The 18,708-nt window shown below is 34.8% G+C and overlaps 1 protein-coding gene across 1 annotated transcript in view; it reads left to right on the top strand.

Annotated features, from left to right (window-relative positions):
• jbug (filamin-type immunoglobulin domains fbug) overlaps positions 1-18,708 on the top strand; it is an 879,391-nt gene that overhangs the window by 742,360 nt on the left and 118,323 nt on the right. Inside the window, exons 43-44 of the mRNA XM_090401914.1 lie at positions 2,616-2,741; positions 5,997-6,143. Coding sequence (XP_090258040.1) covers positions 2,616-2,741; positions 5,997-6,143 — 273 coding nt within the window. The remainder of the gene's footprint in view (positions 1-2,615; positions 2,742-5,996; positions 6,144-18,708) is intronic.

Below are 18,708 nucleotides of genomic sequence, written 5' to 3'. Positions count from 1 at the left end.
ATCTTTGCAACATTGGCAAACAATTTGCACATCTCATTTTAGATCCTTCCTAATGTTATTAATGTATAGATTGAACAACAATGGCCCAAAGACTGAATCCTGAGATTCACCACTGGTCACCTTAAAATCTGGCAGATTCACGCCCACCATATACAACTTTCTTAAAACTGTCTGTCAACCACCCACCAATCCAAGTCAAGAGTTTATATTCCAATTCCATATTCTCCATTTTATGCAACAGCCTTTTGTTTGGTATCCTATCAAATGCCTTAGCAAAATCCAACATTATCATGGTGTGTCCATTTCCTTTATCCAACTCGGCTGTAACATTGTTTAGTAAATTCGTGCTACTCCTTGCAGAGTATAGCTTGTCTATCCATTTCTGTATGCAAGTTCTTACCAACTTATTTAAAATCTTCACTACCACACCAGAGATGCTGATAGGTCGGTAGTTAGACACATCAGTTTTTGCACAACACTTGTACAATGGAACTATTGTACATTCCTTCCATTCCTGAGGTGAGACTTGTGGAAAGTGTTTAAATGAGGCAGTGTATCTGAATATATCCTTAGTGTTCGAAGAATAAATAGATTGGGAGTGAAATGGATGTGCAACCTTATTAAGCAAGAGATCCACAAGAAGAAGAAGATATGTGGAAAGAATATCATGAGAAAAAGGTTGCACGTCGATTTCACTCCTAACCTATTTATTCTTCGAACATTAGGGATATATTCAGATACACTGCCTCATTTAAACACTTTTTTCAAAGATTCCCATGCATTCTTCACATTTTTCCCATTCAGTAACTGATACTATGGGACCAAAGATAGTATTCTCCTAAGTTGATTATAATTTCCAACTTTGTAATTCAGCATATAACCTATTATCATGGAAACATCAATATAATTAGATACTTCCCAAAAAAAGCACTCCATGATCACCGTCACAAACTGGTGGTAAAATAGTGATATCTTAACAAAGACCCCTTCTGGCACTATGAAAAATTACAATTCTCTTTGACCTCCAGTTCCTTCTGTCACATGCTGCTTGAGAAAGTTGTCTTGCAACAATTCAATAAATTGCTGTTCATTCTTATCATTGGATTTCTAATGATAAGAATTTAAATTAAAGATGCCAATAAATTATATTCTTGGTTTCATCCTTTTTCAAAGTGTGAGCAAACAAAGTTTGCATGTGAAGTCACTTCATGACTGGACCACTTGTATATTAGATGCTAATGACTTCACATTAATTGCCTTAGTATCCATAATGCATTGCACATATCTTTACTGACATGTATAATGATGCATTATGGAAAGGATAACTACCTAGACCAGTTTGACCTTTATTTAGATCTCATCACTGGGAGCCAGACCCAGAAGTGATACCAAGGCTGAAGTAATGCAGAAGTAATATTTCCATATACAAGTAGCCAAAGAGTGACACATCTTATTACTAAAATACTCTGGATTACAGATTCCTTTTTTTCCCTATCTCTCCCATTCTCTTGCATTTGTCTCTTCCTTACTCTCCTTGCACAATTTAATCTCTTAAGTCTCATAATCTTTGTCCTCTCAAATTCAATCTTCATGCCTTCAATTTTCTTTTGAAACTCCTCTATTTCTTACACCACACATCCCACTGTTGCCCACTGTTCATTCACATAATCAAGGACATCTCTCTTTGTAACACTCTTTAAATTCGAATATTTCCACACCTCTTTCCTTTTCCCCTATGCTCAAAAATATTGCTTATTTATAGGTCAGAATTCACCTATTTCCATTTTGCTGCTCCTGTACTACTAAAGTTGGAGATAATATTACTCAAATCACTAAGTGCTTCCCACTATCTGCATTTCATTTGCACATGATACAGTAAACAGAAATGCATTTAATATTGCTACACAAATAATGCAGACAATAGATAATCTTACTAACTTAAAACAAATTATTGTATAGATATACACAAAAGTGGAGGAGGGGGGGGAAGAACCTCCTGATACACAAAACTTTTTTTTTTTACCACACATCCATACCCTGCTGCTTTTGCCAGTAGCAATAAATAGCAATATATAATTTTCAGATTTTCAATGTATATATATATATATATATATATATATATTTCAGTTACTGCAAAAATTAGTGGCATCAATTATATCTTATATGGCCATAACTTTAATTAATCAATTGAAATGGATAGAAACATGGTTTAGCCACAAGCTTGAAACGTTATGCAGATTTTATTGCATGAAATGTCTGACATTTCTGTTATAGTTTTTTCGGTAACATTAATGCTGCTCTGTCAGAGTTCTGATGATAATACATTTAAATTTATTATCATCAGAACTAATAAATCAAATGTAATGAATTTAATGTTTCTATCTATTTTGATTCATTTAAGAGAGAGAGAGAGAAAAGAAAGAATGACATTGATATATGTGAATGCTATTATGTCATTGCCATACTTGTTGACATTTAAGTACCAAATTCAGAAGTTGACCAACATTTATGGTTAGTTTAAATTTAGAATATGGTATGTGAATAACAAAATTGTGTAAATTTTGTAAAAGATTGTTTTTCTGTTAGCTAAAAGTTAACATAATTTCATTTTCAAGGGCCTGATTGTGAAGCAGAATGCACAATTGAAGAAGAGGAAGAGGGTATATTTATTGTTCAATATGTTCCTCAAGAAGTTGGAGTATTTGATATTCGAGTTTTATGGAATGGAAGAGAAATACCAGGTGAATGAAGTTAGATATTTGTCCATTATGGATGAATGAGAATATCTGGGAATATATCAATTTTGGGATTAATATTGTATAATTAATAATTTTTCTTCTTTAAATTAACACATGGGTCATGCTACTACATATACAGCTTGATAACAGAACTACATTCTTTGAGTACTGAGATCATGTTAAAGTGGAATTTTATCTTTGATTACTTTTTTTCTGCACGCATACACACACAAACCACTAAGAAGCATTAAAAAATAGAATTTTTACAGTAACTCACATTCTATTGATGCATTTTTAACTTTATACTTCAAATGAATAATATCTAACAACTGTTCAGTTGATGGTTTAATTGATACTAACTACATTGTCCTTCATCAAAAAGTGTGTATTAGGTACTGAAAAATGTTTGGCCAGCTATCTAATAAGTTACTGTATCAGAGTAAGATACCTGGTTACATATGTGTTTTATTGAAATCTTTTGTTTTTGTTTTGTATATATACACTGCAGCAATATACTTTGTTGGTAAAATAATATATTACTGTAGATGAAACATATGCATTGTATATAATTCTTGCACCATCTTAGTAATATTTCATTGAATTTCATCTTGAGTTCCCCAGTAGTGCAATTATAAGCAGAAATCTCAAGGAAGATTCTTCCTTATAATGCATAATTGCTGGTTAAATTTATTATTTTTATACTCTTTGTGGTGTGATTTTGATAATTGAAAGTATTTGTACTTGCAGAATGGATTATGTATTATATTTTAATGAGTTTACTGTTTGGAAAAATTGTTATTCAGTGAAAGAGTGAATGTGAATAACCAATGGGAACTAAATGTTCAAAAGGTTGCATGATGGATGTTCCTTGAATTAAGACATTGTAATTATGAACATCAGTTGAGAGGGGAAATGATAATAAGTTATAGATCACCCAGGTAAAATGGGGACTCTCATATCTGTGGTCTCCAGTCTTTGGTCAAGTGCTTTATTTCAAGCCCACCTCTCAGATCCATAAGTTAAAATTGGTTTGAGCACTGTCTTGTATACAACTAATTTAGTGTTTTGATTAATTTCTCTCTTATTCCATATAAATTTATTCATTTGACTTCCTACCATACCTATTTTGTTGATTCTGTTGTCTATTTCTACATTAATTTACCATTTTCACTAAAAATTTTACTTGTTCTATAGGTTCTCCCTTCACGATGTAGTTGATATTTTCAATTTCTGCCTATTTTCATTGTCTTTGTCTTGTTATTACTGATTTTCATACCAAAAACTTCATGCCAAAAATTTCTCTCTTATTCCATATAAATTTATTCAGTTCACTTTCTACAATACCTGCTTTGTTGATTCTGTTGTCTATTTTCTGATTAAATTTACCAACTTCACTAAAATTTGTCCCTAAGTAGCTGAAATGTTTTACCTGTTCTATAGGTTCTTCATTCATGATATAGTTGATAATTTCAATGCTTCTGCCTATTTTCATTGTCTTTGACCTGTTATTGCTGATTTTCATATCAAATTTATTACAACAGTTACTCAATTTAGTCAAGAAATCTTAAAGACTTGTACTGATTTATTTAAAGGTATAACATCATCTGCATAAAGAAAAGAGCTGAGATTAACATCTCCAATTTTGATATCAGGTTTAATACTGCTTTCCTTCATAATGTGATCCATATAGATAATAAAGAACAGAGGAGATAATGTAAATCCTTGATGACACCTGATTTAACATCAAACCATCTTCCTGTACTTCCTTCAATTCTAACTGCTGACTTACAACTCAAATAAAGACTAAGTATTGCTTAATAAAATACTCCATTGACACCATATAACTGTAGCATTTTGAATCGCTTTTCTCTTGGCACTTTGTCATACAGGTCTACAAAATTTAAATACAGATCTTTGTTATATTCCCACAATTTCTCCGCTATTTGTTATAAAGTGAAAAAATCTGATCTCCTGATAGCCTCTATTTGGCCTAAATCCTGCTTGTTCTTCACCAGGCCTTCCTTGCATAAATCCTACCAGGAATTTCATTCTCATGTTCAGTTTTATTTCAATTTTTATATATGGGTACTATGAGAGCTCTACTCCAATCATCTGAAATTCATCCCTCTGTCCATGCCTTTTAAAATGCAGTGCAGCTATTGCAAGATTTTATACCTCCATACGTGAGCAATTTCTGGTCGAATATCATTATTCCTGCTGCCTTTCTACATTTCAGGCTTTTGATGGCTTTTTCTACTCCGTATTCCTGATTGCATGCCTGTTGAGCGTTTTTTTTACCACTGCTCTGTCACTGTTTGTTTCATTTAGTAATTTTTCAAAGCAGTTACTTCTTACATCAAGGATATTTTTTTCTTTATTTTTCATGTTGCCTTTATCATCTCTAATTCCTTTGACAGTGCTGTTTTCTCCATTTCTGAGCTTTTTGAATAGTCTCTAGAATATTTTGCCACCTTCCTGATATTTATTTTCTGTGTTCTTACCAAAGTCTTCCCATGACTTTTGTTTAGCTAGTTTTACACAATGTTTAGCTTTCTTACATTTGTCTCTGTATATTTAAGAGCACAAGCTGACTTATTTGTCAGGAACTTTTGATATGCTTTCTTCTTTCCTTCACTGCCTCTTTAACTTCCTGTGTCCACCATGGAGTTCTGATTTTTCTATCCTTGCAGATAACGTCACCACATGCTTCTCCGGCTGAATCAATCAATGTTTTCTTCAGGGCTCGCCACTGAATCTCAAAGGTTTGGTTCCTGTTCTCAAACTCTTTCATTTTTCCTATCTATACAGCTGACAGCTATATAGACTTTTAGTCAAATTACTGGATATTCTCTATCTGCCATTTTGGATTCAAATCTAGTAAACAGTAGGTGTTGTGCATTATGCAGTTTATTCACAACATTTCAGTTTTAAAACTTCATTTAAAGCTACTGTTACTCTAAAGCATAAGTAGCTCAACAAAATAAACTAAGTATGTGTCTATTTATATTACACTTATTTTAGATTGAGGCACAGCATGAAGTCTGTGAACCTTTTTACAGAAATTTTATATTAAAATTTTTGCACTGACAGATTATCATTGTTGATAGTTTTGTATTTCATATTTTTACTAAAGATTGCATAAATCTTGGTATTTTAATATTTATCTTTCTGATTTAATAGAAATTATAATAAAAATGGCATTATGTTGTTGGATACTTATGAGTTTAAAAACAATATTTTAAAAAAATAACCTTACAGGAAGTCCTTTCCATCCTCGTGTGGTCAGCCCTGTGAAAGTACGAGTGATTGGTGGCTTGGAAAATCTTTTAGATGATGATAACCATATTTCACTTACTATTGGTGAAGAAAAGAGAATTCCATTTGATGTTAGTGAAGCTGGACCAGGTATGAATTTTACAAATCAGGATACATTCTCAGAATTTTGTTTCTGTAGTTCAATAGGCCAAACACTTTGTGTATTATGTTTTCATTGATATGAGATGGTAATAATTTTAACTTCCAAATAAAATGATGTTTTATAATTGATATTATAGAAATGTAATTTTCTCATAAGAATTAATCTGTAAACTGGAATTTGATTCAAGCACTCCCATGCTGTATATTGCTGCATTTGCATGTATATCATTGATTAATTAGGGAACATATTTTGTTATATACAACCTGTTTAATAATCACAATCACATTGCTACGTGTGTGCGTGCATGTGTGTGGAGGATGAATACATGTATCTCTGTGTGGCTTCTTCACATTAGCCTTCTACATTTATATAGGAAAAATCATCTGGTCTGGAAATGGTACAAAACATGAAGAAAGAGTCAAATTTCTTCTCAACAAAAGAGGAAAAGAAGCATTATTATAAACAGTAAACGAAAGAATAGTAATGGCAAGATTTTCACCATGACCACTTTGGAAAGTACTGAAGAAGAATTACTGTTATTCTATAGCAGCTTGGAAGGCATCGTCAATATCAAAGAAAGATATACTAATTATTGGAGGAGATTGGAACATACAATGAGAAATGAGAAAGAATAATGGGCAAATATGGGTATGACTGGCTACCCACTTCAAATTGCACAGATCAATCAGGTAGAGAGGCTGAGACTTTTGCAATCACAAATGATCAAACACAAATTGTCCACTTGCCACCAGAATATCAGACAATCCCAACCACTCCCCCATACACTTGGGACCTCTTCCTCACCAGTGACCTATCTAAACTCACTGTGAATGTTGTCTGCCCTCTAGGCAGCTCAGACTACAATGCAGTGCTGATCTCTTCCCCCATGGAACAACACATACACAAGCATACACATCCACACACACATTGTATGGCATTACCAGAAAGCCAAGTGGGAAAATCTTCATAACATCTACTCTGCATTTCCTTGGTCAGATTACTGTTTCTAATCACTTGAATCAAACCTATGTACAGAAAGAATCACTGAAATAATATTCATCAACATGACATCATTTATTCCCCACTCCACCCTAAATTCTCATTCCCTATCTAAGCCGTGGTTCTCCCACAGGTGTGCCAAGGCTGTACAAAAGAAGAGTCAGGCATACCATAACTGGCTCCAAAACTCCATCTTTCTATACATTCTGCACTAAAGCCCGGAATAGCTGCAAAAAAATTATCACCACATCGAAAACTGATTTTGAGAGAACTAAAAGTAAGAAACTTGCATCCTATTCAAATTACAGCCATGCCTTCTAGACTCTAGCTAAAGCTATTGGTTGTAAGTTTTGCCCAACACTTCTCCTACCACTATTTCACTCATATGGTACTATTGCATCATCACTCATATAAAAAGCCAACCTCCTGGCTTCGTACTTTTCCTCCAACTCTTCCATAGCTGAACATGGTGGATGTCCCCCAACCATTTCAGACACTCAATGCTGCATTTGATCTTTTGCCAGAAAGATCCAAAAAATTTTGCTCAAACTAGATACCAAAAAATCTCCTGGTCCTGATGACATTTCTTCAGTTGTTCTAAAAGTCTGTGCCTGAGAGCTAACTCCCACTTTATACTGCCTATTTACACTTTCTTATTCCACCAGCATCTATTCTGCTGTCTGGAAACTAGCTCATATACAACAAATCCTTGCCTTCAAACTACCATACAATTTCTCTCACTTCAGTTCTTTCTAAGTAATGGAAAGAATTATCCATACGAAATTTCTACACAATCCAATAAATGACCAATAGTGTGAATTTCATCACTGTCAATCTACTAACGTATGTCACCCACCTCTGGACAAACTCCTTGGAAAGGTTTGGCAAACCTAAAGTGGTTGCTCTTCATATCTCCAGAGTGTTTGACCAAGTTTGGCATAAAGATATTAGGAACACTCCCATCATTCAGTCTATAAATTAAAGATGCTAAAAAGTTATATTCTTGGTTTAATCTTTTATCCAAGTGAAAGCAAACAAAGTTTGCACGTGAAGTAACTTCACGACTGAGCAACTCGTATATGATGTTATTAGCCTCTATATATGAGTTGCCCAGGTGTGAAGTTTTTTCATGTGTAAACTTTGTTTGCTTACACTTGGATAAAGGATTAAACCAAGAATATAACATTTTGGTATCTTTAATTTATAGTATAACTAAGTGGAATAACTTTCGAGATCATTCAGTCTGCCCTCTGACTTCTTAAATTGTGTAGCCAGCTTTCTGGCTGGGTGCTTACTTCAAGTGATGGTGGCCAGCACCTTTTCTTCTATCTATACAACTAATGCTGGGGTCCCATAAGGCTCTTTCTCTTGCTTACTCTCTCTTTTTATACATAAACAATCTACTCCAACTGACTGCCAATTCAGCACACGTTGAAAATTTTTCCACTTGGTTATACTATACATTAAAGATGCCAAGGAAATATGTTCTCATCCTTTTATCCAAGTGTAAACAAACAAAGTTTGCTCATGAAGTCACTTCATGACTGGGCTACTTGTATATAGAGGCTAATGACTTCACATCAATTGCCTTAGTATCCCATAATGCAATGTACATATCCTTATGGACATGTATAACGCTATGCATTATGGGAAGAGCCACTTATCCAGACTGATTTCGATCTTTATTGAGGTCTCATCAGTGGGAATAAGATCCAGAAAATACCAAGGTTGAATTAATTGACGTGAAGTGACTTCACACATAAACTTTGTTTGCCTACACTTGGATGAAATCAAAAATATAATTTCTTGGAATCTTTAATTTATAGTATAACCAAGTGGAAAAACTTTCAACGTCTCTAATTCAGAATATTTTAGTAATAAGATATGACACTTGTATATGGAAATGTGACTTCTACATTACTTCAATCTTGTTATCACTTCTGAGTTCCCACTGATGAGTCATCAGTAAAGGTCAAAACTGTTGTTGGTAAACAGCTCTTCAAATAATGCATAGCATTATATATGTCCATAAGAATATGTGCATTGCATGATGTGATACTAAGGCAATTGATGTGAAGTCATTAGCCTCTATATACAAGTAGTCCAGTTGTTATTTATTTAGCATATAGCTCACACATAAAAAGTTACATTACATTAATTCTTTAATATATATGGACAAGTAATAGACATATGTACAATAATAAGACATAATACAGTCATAAAAGAGACACTCAAGAATAGGCTACAACTGTATGTCTAGGTTGATTATCCAGTCATCTGCACTTGGTGTAGCATGGATGAAATCTGACAGGTTTCCACTTCACAACAGTCCAGTTGTGAAGTGACTTCACATGCAAATTTTGTTTGCTTACACTTGGATAAAGGATGAAACCAAGAATATAATTTCTTGGTATCATTAATTTATAATCCAGTAGACAGTTTTGCTGATGACATCACATTACATTCCTCCTTTTTGTTTGACAAACCCTCAAAGCACAAATCACCACAGCCTCCAGAAATCTAACCTTTTCTAACTTAAATTCCTATCTTCAAAACATGCATCAACGGGGTTTGGATAACATTACAAACTTCAATGTCAGGAGACACAGCTCTTCGTTATTTCCCACAAAAAAGAACCCTGTTCTTCCAATCTTACCCTTGACAATACCTAAATTTCTATTCAAGATGAGATTTACCTTCTAATCGCTCTTGTCACAAAGATATCATAAGTGTTGCTTTTTTTGTCCAAAAAATTAGGCTTTATCTTTTGCTCAAGGCATTACTTTAACTCTAAACAGCTCTTAATCCTATACAAATCACAAATCTTCCTAACCATTGAATACTTATCTCATATCTGGGGTGGTGCCACAAGAGTTCCTTGAAAATACTGGATTCTATACAGAAAAGAGCAGTTAGATTGATTGACGACCACTCTCTCACTAATAGACTCCACTTTTACACAAGTGTTCAATCTCTGCTGCCTGCATCTTCTATAAATACTTCCATGGCTGCCGTTCATCAGAGTTGGCATTAATAATTCCCTCACTTTTGCAAATCTGTCCAAATGCATGTAGCACCTAACCATCACCCTCTCACACTTCAACTCCAAATGCACAGAACAAGACAAATTTCTCCTCTCCTTCATTTATTCCTTCCACCGCTGCTGGGACAGGCTTCTTCCACCACGTGTTTTGCAAGGACTACAACCCATAGCTTTTAAAATCAAATGTGAATAAGTTCCTTATCACCCATCCATGGTATTAATGTACTATAGATTGACCAATATCTCATAAATGGGCTCTCCATAAAATTGAAAAAAATAAATACATAAAATTTAAATTTAAAAAAAATAAGGGACGGGGGAGAATGCTTCAGTTTGCATTGAATCATGACATGGTCATTTGCAATACAGAAAGTGGACATGTAAGTCACCTGATGGAAGAATGAAGAACATGCTAGACATGATACTCGTAAGCAAGAGATGGACCACATCATTCTAGCAGTATAACGTTTCAAGGAGCAAAGATTGAATCGAATCATAGTTTAGTTATCGTTAACATCTTGCTAAGTTGAAATTCAAATGACAAGTGAAGATAATTTCAGAGTTAGAGAGACATAACGACAGTGAGTGAGGAAATCACAGAGAAAGTATGCTATAAAGTGCTCAAAGAAGAACTGAAATCCATTATAGAAAAGGAACTGGAAATTAGGAACAACAATGTGGTGTCTGCAATCAAGGAATCAGTGGAAGAAACTCAGAGAAATGAAAGAAAAGGTGGTTCTCACACAAATCATTAAATCTAATTCAAGATAAAAAAGATCATTAAAGATTAGGAGAGCTATTTTTTTGGAAATTGAAGAACAATATATTGTTCTTCAATTTCCACAATGAAGTAAAGAGAGTGGTTAGAGGAACAGTGCAAGGAGATCAATAAATACCGTGAAATACAAAACTAGAGATGTATACAAAATGGAATCAGAACCATCAACAAGAAATGGAGCCAAAAGCAGAGAACTATACAAGATAAAAACAGTGAAATTTTGATGAACACAGAAGAAATGGGAGAGAGAGAGATGGACAAAATACTGCCCAGAATTATATAAGACACAGGGAGATATTCAGGTCCAAAATAGATCAATTGATAACTTGAGGAAAATATCATCACCGAGCACAATGGGAGAGACAGATATACTGAGGAATGAGGTTGTAAAAGCAGTAAAGCCAATGAAAAAATGATAAAACCCCTGGGAATGATGAGATGAGAAGATGCTGAAACATGGTGGCTAGGTGGTTATAGATGAACTACGCTGGTTGTATAACATTGTATGAGTTGAAGGGAAAACACAAAAAAATGTACAAGATTGGTTCTAATACCTATGTACAAAAATAAAGGTAACAAGATGAACTGCATAAACTACAGAACAATTGCTAACAAGTCATGTGGGTAAAAAAGTACTTATGATGATATTAACAGACAAATAAGAAAACTAAAAAGAAAATCTAGATGATGAGCAAGCAGGATACAGAAGACAAAGGAGTACTGTGCACCAAATATGAATGTTAAAATTAATTGTGAAGAGAACTCTGCATAAAATTAAAAATATTCATGCTTGCATTTGACTTTCAACAGTATAGATCAGAAAGTGGCATGGGCCAAATACTATGAAGTGGACAGGAACTTATATGTCTATTTTTGTATGTCCGTGATAATGCAGAGACTGCTGAGAAATTGTCGAGTAACAGGAAGATTGTTTTGGACAACAGGAGCTATGAGACAAGATCCCCAAGCATTTTAATCATGCTTTTGGAAAAAACAATGAATGTCATAAAGGAGAATATGTGAATTTCAATTCACAGTACAAAAATGAATAATTTACAATTTGCAGATCCTTGCCACATTATTGAAGAAGATGTAAAACAAGAAAGACAGTGCTGAAGTTAAGGAAGGAGAGCAGTATGGATTGATAATAAGCATAAAAATAAATAATGAAATTTGGAGAGAAGAGGATGAAAAAAAAGCAAATAATGGTTAATGAACTAAGCTTGAAAAGAGGTTTGGAACCTCACATACATAAAAGTGCAACATGTCATGATTTAGATAAGTTCTGGATAACAAAAGCAAAAAGTAAAACCAAAAACAAAAAGATATAGGTGGATTGATGCGGTACAAAGTGCCTTAGACGATAGAAATATAAGATCTGATAATGTTGGAGGCTTGACAAGTAACAGACTGATTTGGAGGAAAATTGTAGATAGGAAGTTAGTAATGATGTAATTTTTTTCATGTAGTACTATCATATCCTGTACACCCCTTGAGGGTACATGGCAGGAATTTGATGATGATGATGATGAAAAGTAAAACCTACAGGCAATGGACAAGATATGGAAAAGTAAATAAAGTTATAAAAATTAATTATTAACAATTTACAGATGACATAGTCATTATAGAAGATCTAGAAAGAACAGTGGTGAAGCCTTGCCACAAAGCTGAGATTACTATAAACATGCATATTCACATTCACAATCACTCTCAATGGTTGTAAGACACAGGTAACGGTCAAAGATTCCGTGAGATGAATTGAAAGAACATGTTATAGAAAGATTCCATGAATTAGACATGACAAATAATAACAAACGAAGAATATATATAAAAATAGTTAACTACAAAGCAAATCAGATGCAGAAAATAATTTGAAGGAAATTGAAGTTTTTTGGACATACTGCAGCATGGATAACAGTAGAAAGATCCAAACCTTGATGTTTGGTACAATGAATAGTATAAACAGAAGAGGACAGCCAATATAAAAGTGGATGGATGTTGTGAAAGAGTGGTATGGAAAGAGTTTGCAGGATTTGGGTCACCTGCCAATGGACAGAGAAATGGCAAAGAATGGTGAAAAGAGCATCAGACATCAACAGACATTGATGGTGATGACAAATCACCAACCTGATATATAGACAAAAAATCAAATGAAATATAAGATTGGATATATAGACACAACTTTTCCATATCTATAACTAACTCTTTTGATTTTTTTTTTTTTAATTAAATGAATTAATAATCTTCCATAAAGCTATGTATTGAAGACACAGAGTAAGTGAAAAGCATATCATTTAATTCAGATAACATAATAATAACAACATAACCTACTGGCTCCCAGTGCTAAGCAACATACCATCTCTACACCTCTGCAAATCCAACTTTCTTCTACATGAATACAGAAAAATCATGGAAACCCAAGATCTCCCAATCCACAAAGACATCCCACCCCCTAGAAATAAATAGACTAAAGTCAAGGCACCCTCCAATCTTAACAGAAAACTGTTAAAACTTGTCTCCGCAAGAAAAATCTTGCAGAGACAAGTTTTAACATGAAGGAGAAGTGGAAAGCCTGGTGTAACACTTCAACAAGGGACTTCCATGAATTAGTGGACCCAACACAGATGCCTTCGGGTTTTGACCTACCTCGGAAAACTTGGTCTACCCGTTAACAGAATCCTCACCAATCATGGCAGATGTGCAGATCACCTTTACAAATGGGGCCTCATCCAGGTGCGACTGTGGATCACCCCACCAGACAATTAATCGTTACAGTAGAATGTGCCCAACATGCATACAGTGGAAACTTGTCGAACTTCATCCACGCTGCACCAAGTGCAGTCAATTGGATAATCAACCTAGACATACAGTTATAGTCTATTCTTGAAGATCTCTTTTATGACTGTACTATATATTATTATAGTAGATATGTCTATTAAGTTTTTAAGTATGTTTATATATATAAATGATTATTGTAATGTAACTTTTCATGTGTGAGCCATACGCTAAATAAATAACATAATAGTAACACTGACTGAATTAGAAATTGATGAGCCAAATTTGGTGGGGGAGAAGAGAATGCATCCTCCTTGAATATGACAATAAAATTAACATTACATAATGTGAAGCTCTCCTTTCAATTAGGTAGCATTGTTAAATCCAGCTCACTGTATGATGCAGGATTTTCTTTTAACAGCAGATAAAATAAATAAAAATAAATCACCTTAAAAACAATTGTGAATGTGCAGTCATTATGAAGATTAAGTACAATGGAAGGAATGCTCTAGTGCAGGTCTATCATCATCAAGCATTTATGGCTGTTTTCCATGGCATAATATAATAATTTATTTATAACTGATCGTTTTGCACCCTCTCTGATGTTTATTGTTTACAAAAATGTAAGATATATACAGAGTATAAACTGCATTATTCAGAAGATTAAAAATTCTTACAGTAAAACACCACATTTAGACTTCACACACACACATATATATATATATATATATATAATTCAAAAAAGAATACAGAAAATGTGGAGATCTCATCAGTGATACCTAATTTGGCTTTAGAAGTGGTTTGAAAATGAGAGAGGCTCTTTCTGCTCTCAAATCTTATTCCAAAATTGTAGTGACCAAAACAAGGAAGTATTCATTTGCTTCATTGACTTTGAGAAAGCATTTCACAAAGTCAAACACACTAAAATAATTCAGTTATTAAAAAAGAATCGGATTACATGGTAAACACATTAAGATCATCAAAAACTGATATTGGAATCAAAAGGCATCTGTTCAAATTGATGATGTTGTTACAGACTCCATTAACATCAAGGATGTTTGCTGTCACATCTCCTTTTTAATATATACTCAGAAGCCATATTTCAAAAAATCATTAAAGGAAGAGATAATGTGAATGGTGAAATCATCAATAACATCCGACATTCTGATGACACAGTTCTCCTGGCTGATAATATTCAAGATCTTCAAAATCTTCTAGAACTAGTGAACTAAGAGAGTGAAAAAATATGATTAAGAATAAATACCACCAAAACGAAATTCATAGCCATAAGTAAGAAACCAATTCATAATTCAGCACTATCTTTAAACGGGAAGCAAATGGACAGAGTGACAAAATTTAAATATCTCGGATGCTGGTTAAATGAAGAATGCAACCCAGAAATGGAAATAAAAATTAGAATTGAAATGGCAAGAAAAAATTTTCTCCTGATGAAATCAACACTGTATAACCACAATTTAAATTTAGAGCTTAGAAGTACACATGAGTAAATGCTAAGTATGGTCTGTATCGCTGTACAGTCCAGAAATTTGGACCTTGAAGACAACATCAATAAAAAAAACTTGAAGCTTTTGAGATGTGGTTATAGGTGAACATTAAAAATCTCATGGAAAGCAAAATAGTCCAATCAAGAAATACTTGAACAAATTGGGAAATCACGTGAACTTTTAGATACCATAAAAAGAAGAAAAACTTCATATCTTGGTCACCTACTTTGTAATGAAAAATATAAGATACTTCAATTGATTATAAAAGGGAAGAAGAGGACAAGGAAGATGAAGAAGATCTTGGCTATCAGACAGTGGACTGACATGAGCTCTGAAAAACCATTTGGACTGGCTGAAGATCACTCAAAATTTGCCAAAATTCACTGATCTCTGATTGGAGATGCCATTCATTTGCCCACTGTTTATGCTTTCTTTGAACTTCTAGATGTAACTATTCTAGGAGATGTGAGCAATTTTGGTTTGCTGTCATGGACTGTTAAAGCAGACTTATGTGTTCTCTTTATCTGTAATCTGTTGATACATTCATTTCTTCTGAGTGGTGCGTCTGACAAATTTCATAAGCACAATACTGTATATCTTTTCAGCTTCTGGCTAAAATCCTTTAATAGCAGATGAGGTGTCTTCATCCATCTCAGAATGATGGACAATATATAGTAGAAGAGAAGTAAAGGCAACTTTTATATTGTTTCAAAATCTGAACTGTGCTTAGTCATGTTCTTTATATGAGCAAAGTAAAGTGTTAGCCTGTAGTTACAATTTTCATGACTATTCTTTCCTTTACTATTACATGGTAATCATAATCAACATTCATTAATTTAAAAATTATGGACACTACAACAATGTTGCAGTAATACTTTAACATAAACTAATCACTCAAGGTGTGCTTCATAACATATTGGAAGAATGACAAGACATATATCCCTCAACTGGAAACATCCTGAGTTTAATTCTCATCATGATAAGTGGAATTTTTATTTGAATTTTTCAACTGAAGGTGAGTTAGTCCATTTCATATGGAGGTAGCATGGTTTTATCCTCTCAGAAACCTGAAGGTTTTTGTCTCTCAAATTAGAATGTGTACAATGTTCAAGATATGGTGGTTAAAAGGAGGGCTATAATTGCAAATGACTTTATGCGTGGGTTATGTATGACGAGTGGTGTGGAATTTATGGATGTGTGGAGTGAGCTTGATGGGTGAAAGGATCTATATAAGATGGATGGCTTGCATTTGAATGGTTACGGTGTAAGAAGACTTGAGAAAGTGTTGCTGAATGTAGTGGATGTGCAAATTCAGGGAAACTAGATTTGTTAGGGGGGGGGGAGTAGAGATACAGTCCTTATGGAGGCAGTTGAATGTAAGAATCAATATAATATGCCAGAGCAAATAAGGTCAACAAATCTGAGTGGGATAGTTAATATAAGGCATCAAGGTAGGGTTGGGGCTAATGGGGGTCTAAAATTCATGTACACTAATACTAGGAGTATTAGGAACAAGAAGGAAGAGTTTTTGGCCATGGTTGGCACTTCCAGACCACAGGTTACAGGTATTAGTGAAACATGGCTGACTGTAGATGATATAACTGGTGGGATTGAATGTGATGGGTATAGTGTGTTCAGGAATGACAGAGTGAATAAAATGGGGGGAGGAGTATTGTTGATGATAGCTGATGAGCTCCAGCCAAGGAGAATAGAAGTTGAATTGCAGGATAGAGAAAAGAGCACATTTGAGGCCATTTGGTGTGAGATTGTGGCTAGCAGAACTAAATATACAATTGGGTGCTGCTATAGACCAGGTGATGGAAAAGATGGTGGTGACAGTATGCACAAGCAAATAGAAGAAATGGGTGGAAGGAGGGTGATTATTATGGGAGATTTCAACTATGGTCGCATTGATTGGAGTGAGGAGAGGACACACGGGAGGAAGGAACTGGATTTTATGCGGTTATTAAGGGATAACTATCTGCGACAGCATGTAATGGAAAATACTAGGGGTCAGAGAGTGCTTGACCTAGTAATTACATCTGAGGATTTGGCTGTAACAAATATGACCACATTGCCACCAATCGGTGAGAGTGATCATAGGGTCTTAACTTGGGAGGTGGCTAAAGGTGTAGAATTTTCAATTAAGACAGGGTACATGTGGAATTATCGGGCTGGAAAGTATGACAAGCTTAGGAGTTTGATTGGTTCAGTGCCATGGCATGTACAACTGCAAGGACTAGAAGTTGATAGTGCATGGGAGGTAGTTAAAAAGTGCTTGCATGAAGCAATGGCTGACTGTATACCTAGAGTCCGAATAATAAATCAAGTAGGGGTTAAATGGATGAATAACACCATTAAGCTTGAGTTGCAAAAAAAGAAACAACTATGGAGGGAATTTAAGGAGAAGGGTGACCGGCAGGCACATGAACGGTATAAAGCACAGGCCAGAAGGGTGACGAGTGTGGTAAGAAAAGCAAAAAAGGATTACGAAAGAACATTGGCCATGCAGGCTAAAGAGAATCCTAAACAGTTTTTTAGATATGTAGCAAGTAAAAGGAAAAATGTACATGGCAGATTGATTTTAAAGAATGCCGATGGTAGGGAGGTAACTGAATCAGTTGAGATAGTTGAGTTACTGAGTGAGCACTTTGCAAAAGTATATCATCCAGGTGGTGACATTGCAGAAACGAATAAACCAGTAGATTATACGGGAATTGTGGTTAATGAAGTGGAGGTGAGTAGTCTATTGCATAACCTCAATGTCAATACATCTGTGGGATTGGATGGTATACCAGCTCGTGTTGTACGAGAAGCAGCTAAAGAATTGTCAGTACCCTTGACCATTTTGTTTAATTTGAGTCTCGGGTCTGGGTTAGTCCCGAGCGGGTGGAAAGAGGGGAAAATAGTTCCACTGCATAAAGGTGGTTCCAAGACTGCTGTAGTAAATTACCGACCGATTAGCATATCAGGAATCATTGTCAAGGTCTTAGAGAAAATAGTCAAGAGGAAAATACAAGATTGGATAGAAGAAAATGGGATACTGTATCGGGGACAGCATGGTTTTGTGAAGGGTAGGTCATTCCTCAGTAACTTGCTCACGTATTATAACACAGTGACGGCTCAACTGGATAAGGGTAATGGGTTTACGGTGATTCTACTGGACCTTGCCAAGGCCTTTGACAGGATTCCACATGGAATTCTAATCAGTAAATTGCAGCATATGGGAATGGACATAGGGTTGGTGAGATGGATAGGAGGGTGGTTGACGGAGAGATATCAGAGAGTGGTTTACTCGGGAGTAGAGTCCACAAGACGGCCTGTGACTAGTGGTGTGCCACAAGGATCTGTTCTTGGACCACTGCTGTTTAATTTGTTCATAAATGATATAGGAAATGATCTGAGAGGAACAGTTCATTTGTTTGCGGATGATGCGAAGTTGGGTAGGGCAA

The sequence above is a fragment of the Typopeltis vanoorti genome, chromosome 12 (assembly GCF_054136105.1).
Source record: "Typopeltis vanoorti isolate ZY-2024b chromosome 12, IOZ_Tvanoo_1.0, whole genome shotgun sequence".
NCBI classification, from domain to species: Eukaryota; Metazoa; Arthropoda; class Arachnida; order Uropygi; family Thelyphonidae; genus Typopeltis; species Typopeltis vanoorti.
The sequence above is the reverse complement of the archived record's forward strand: the minus strand, read 5'-3'. Positions and strand labels throughout refer to the sequence as shown.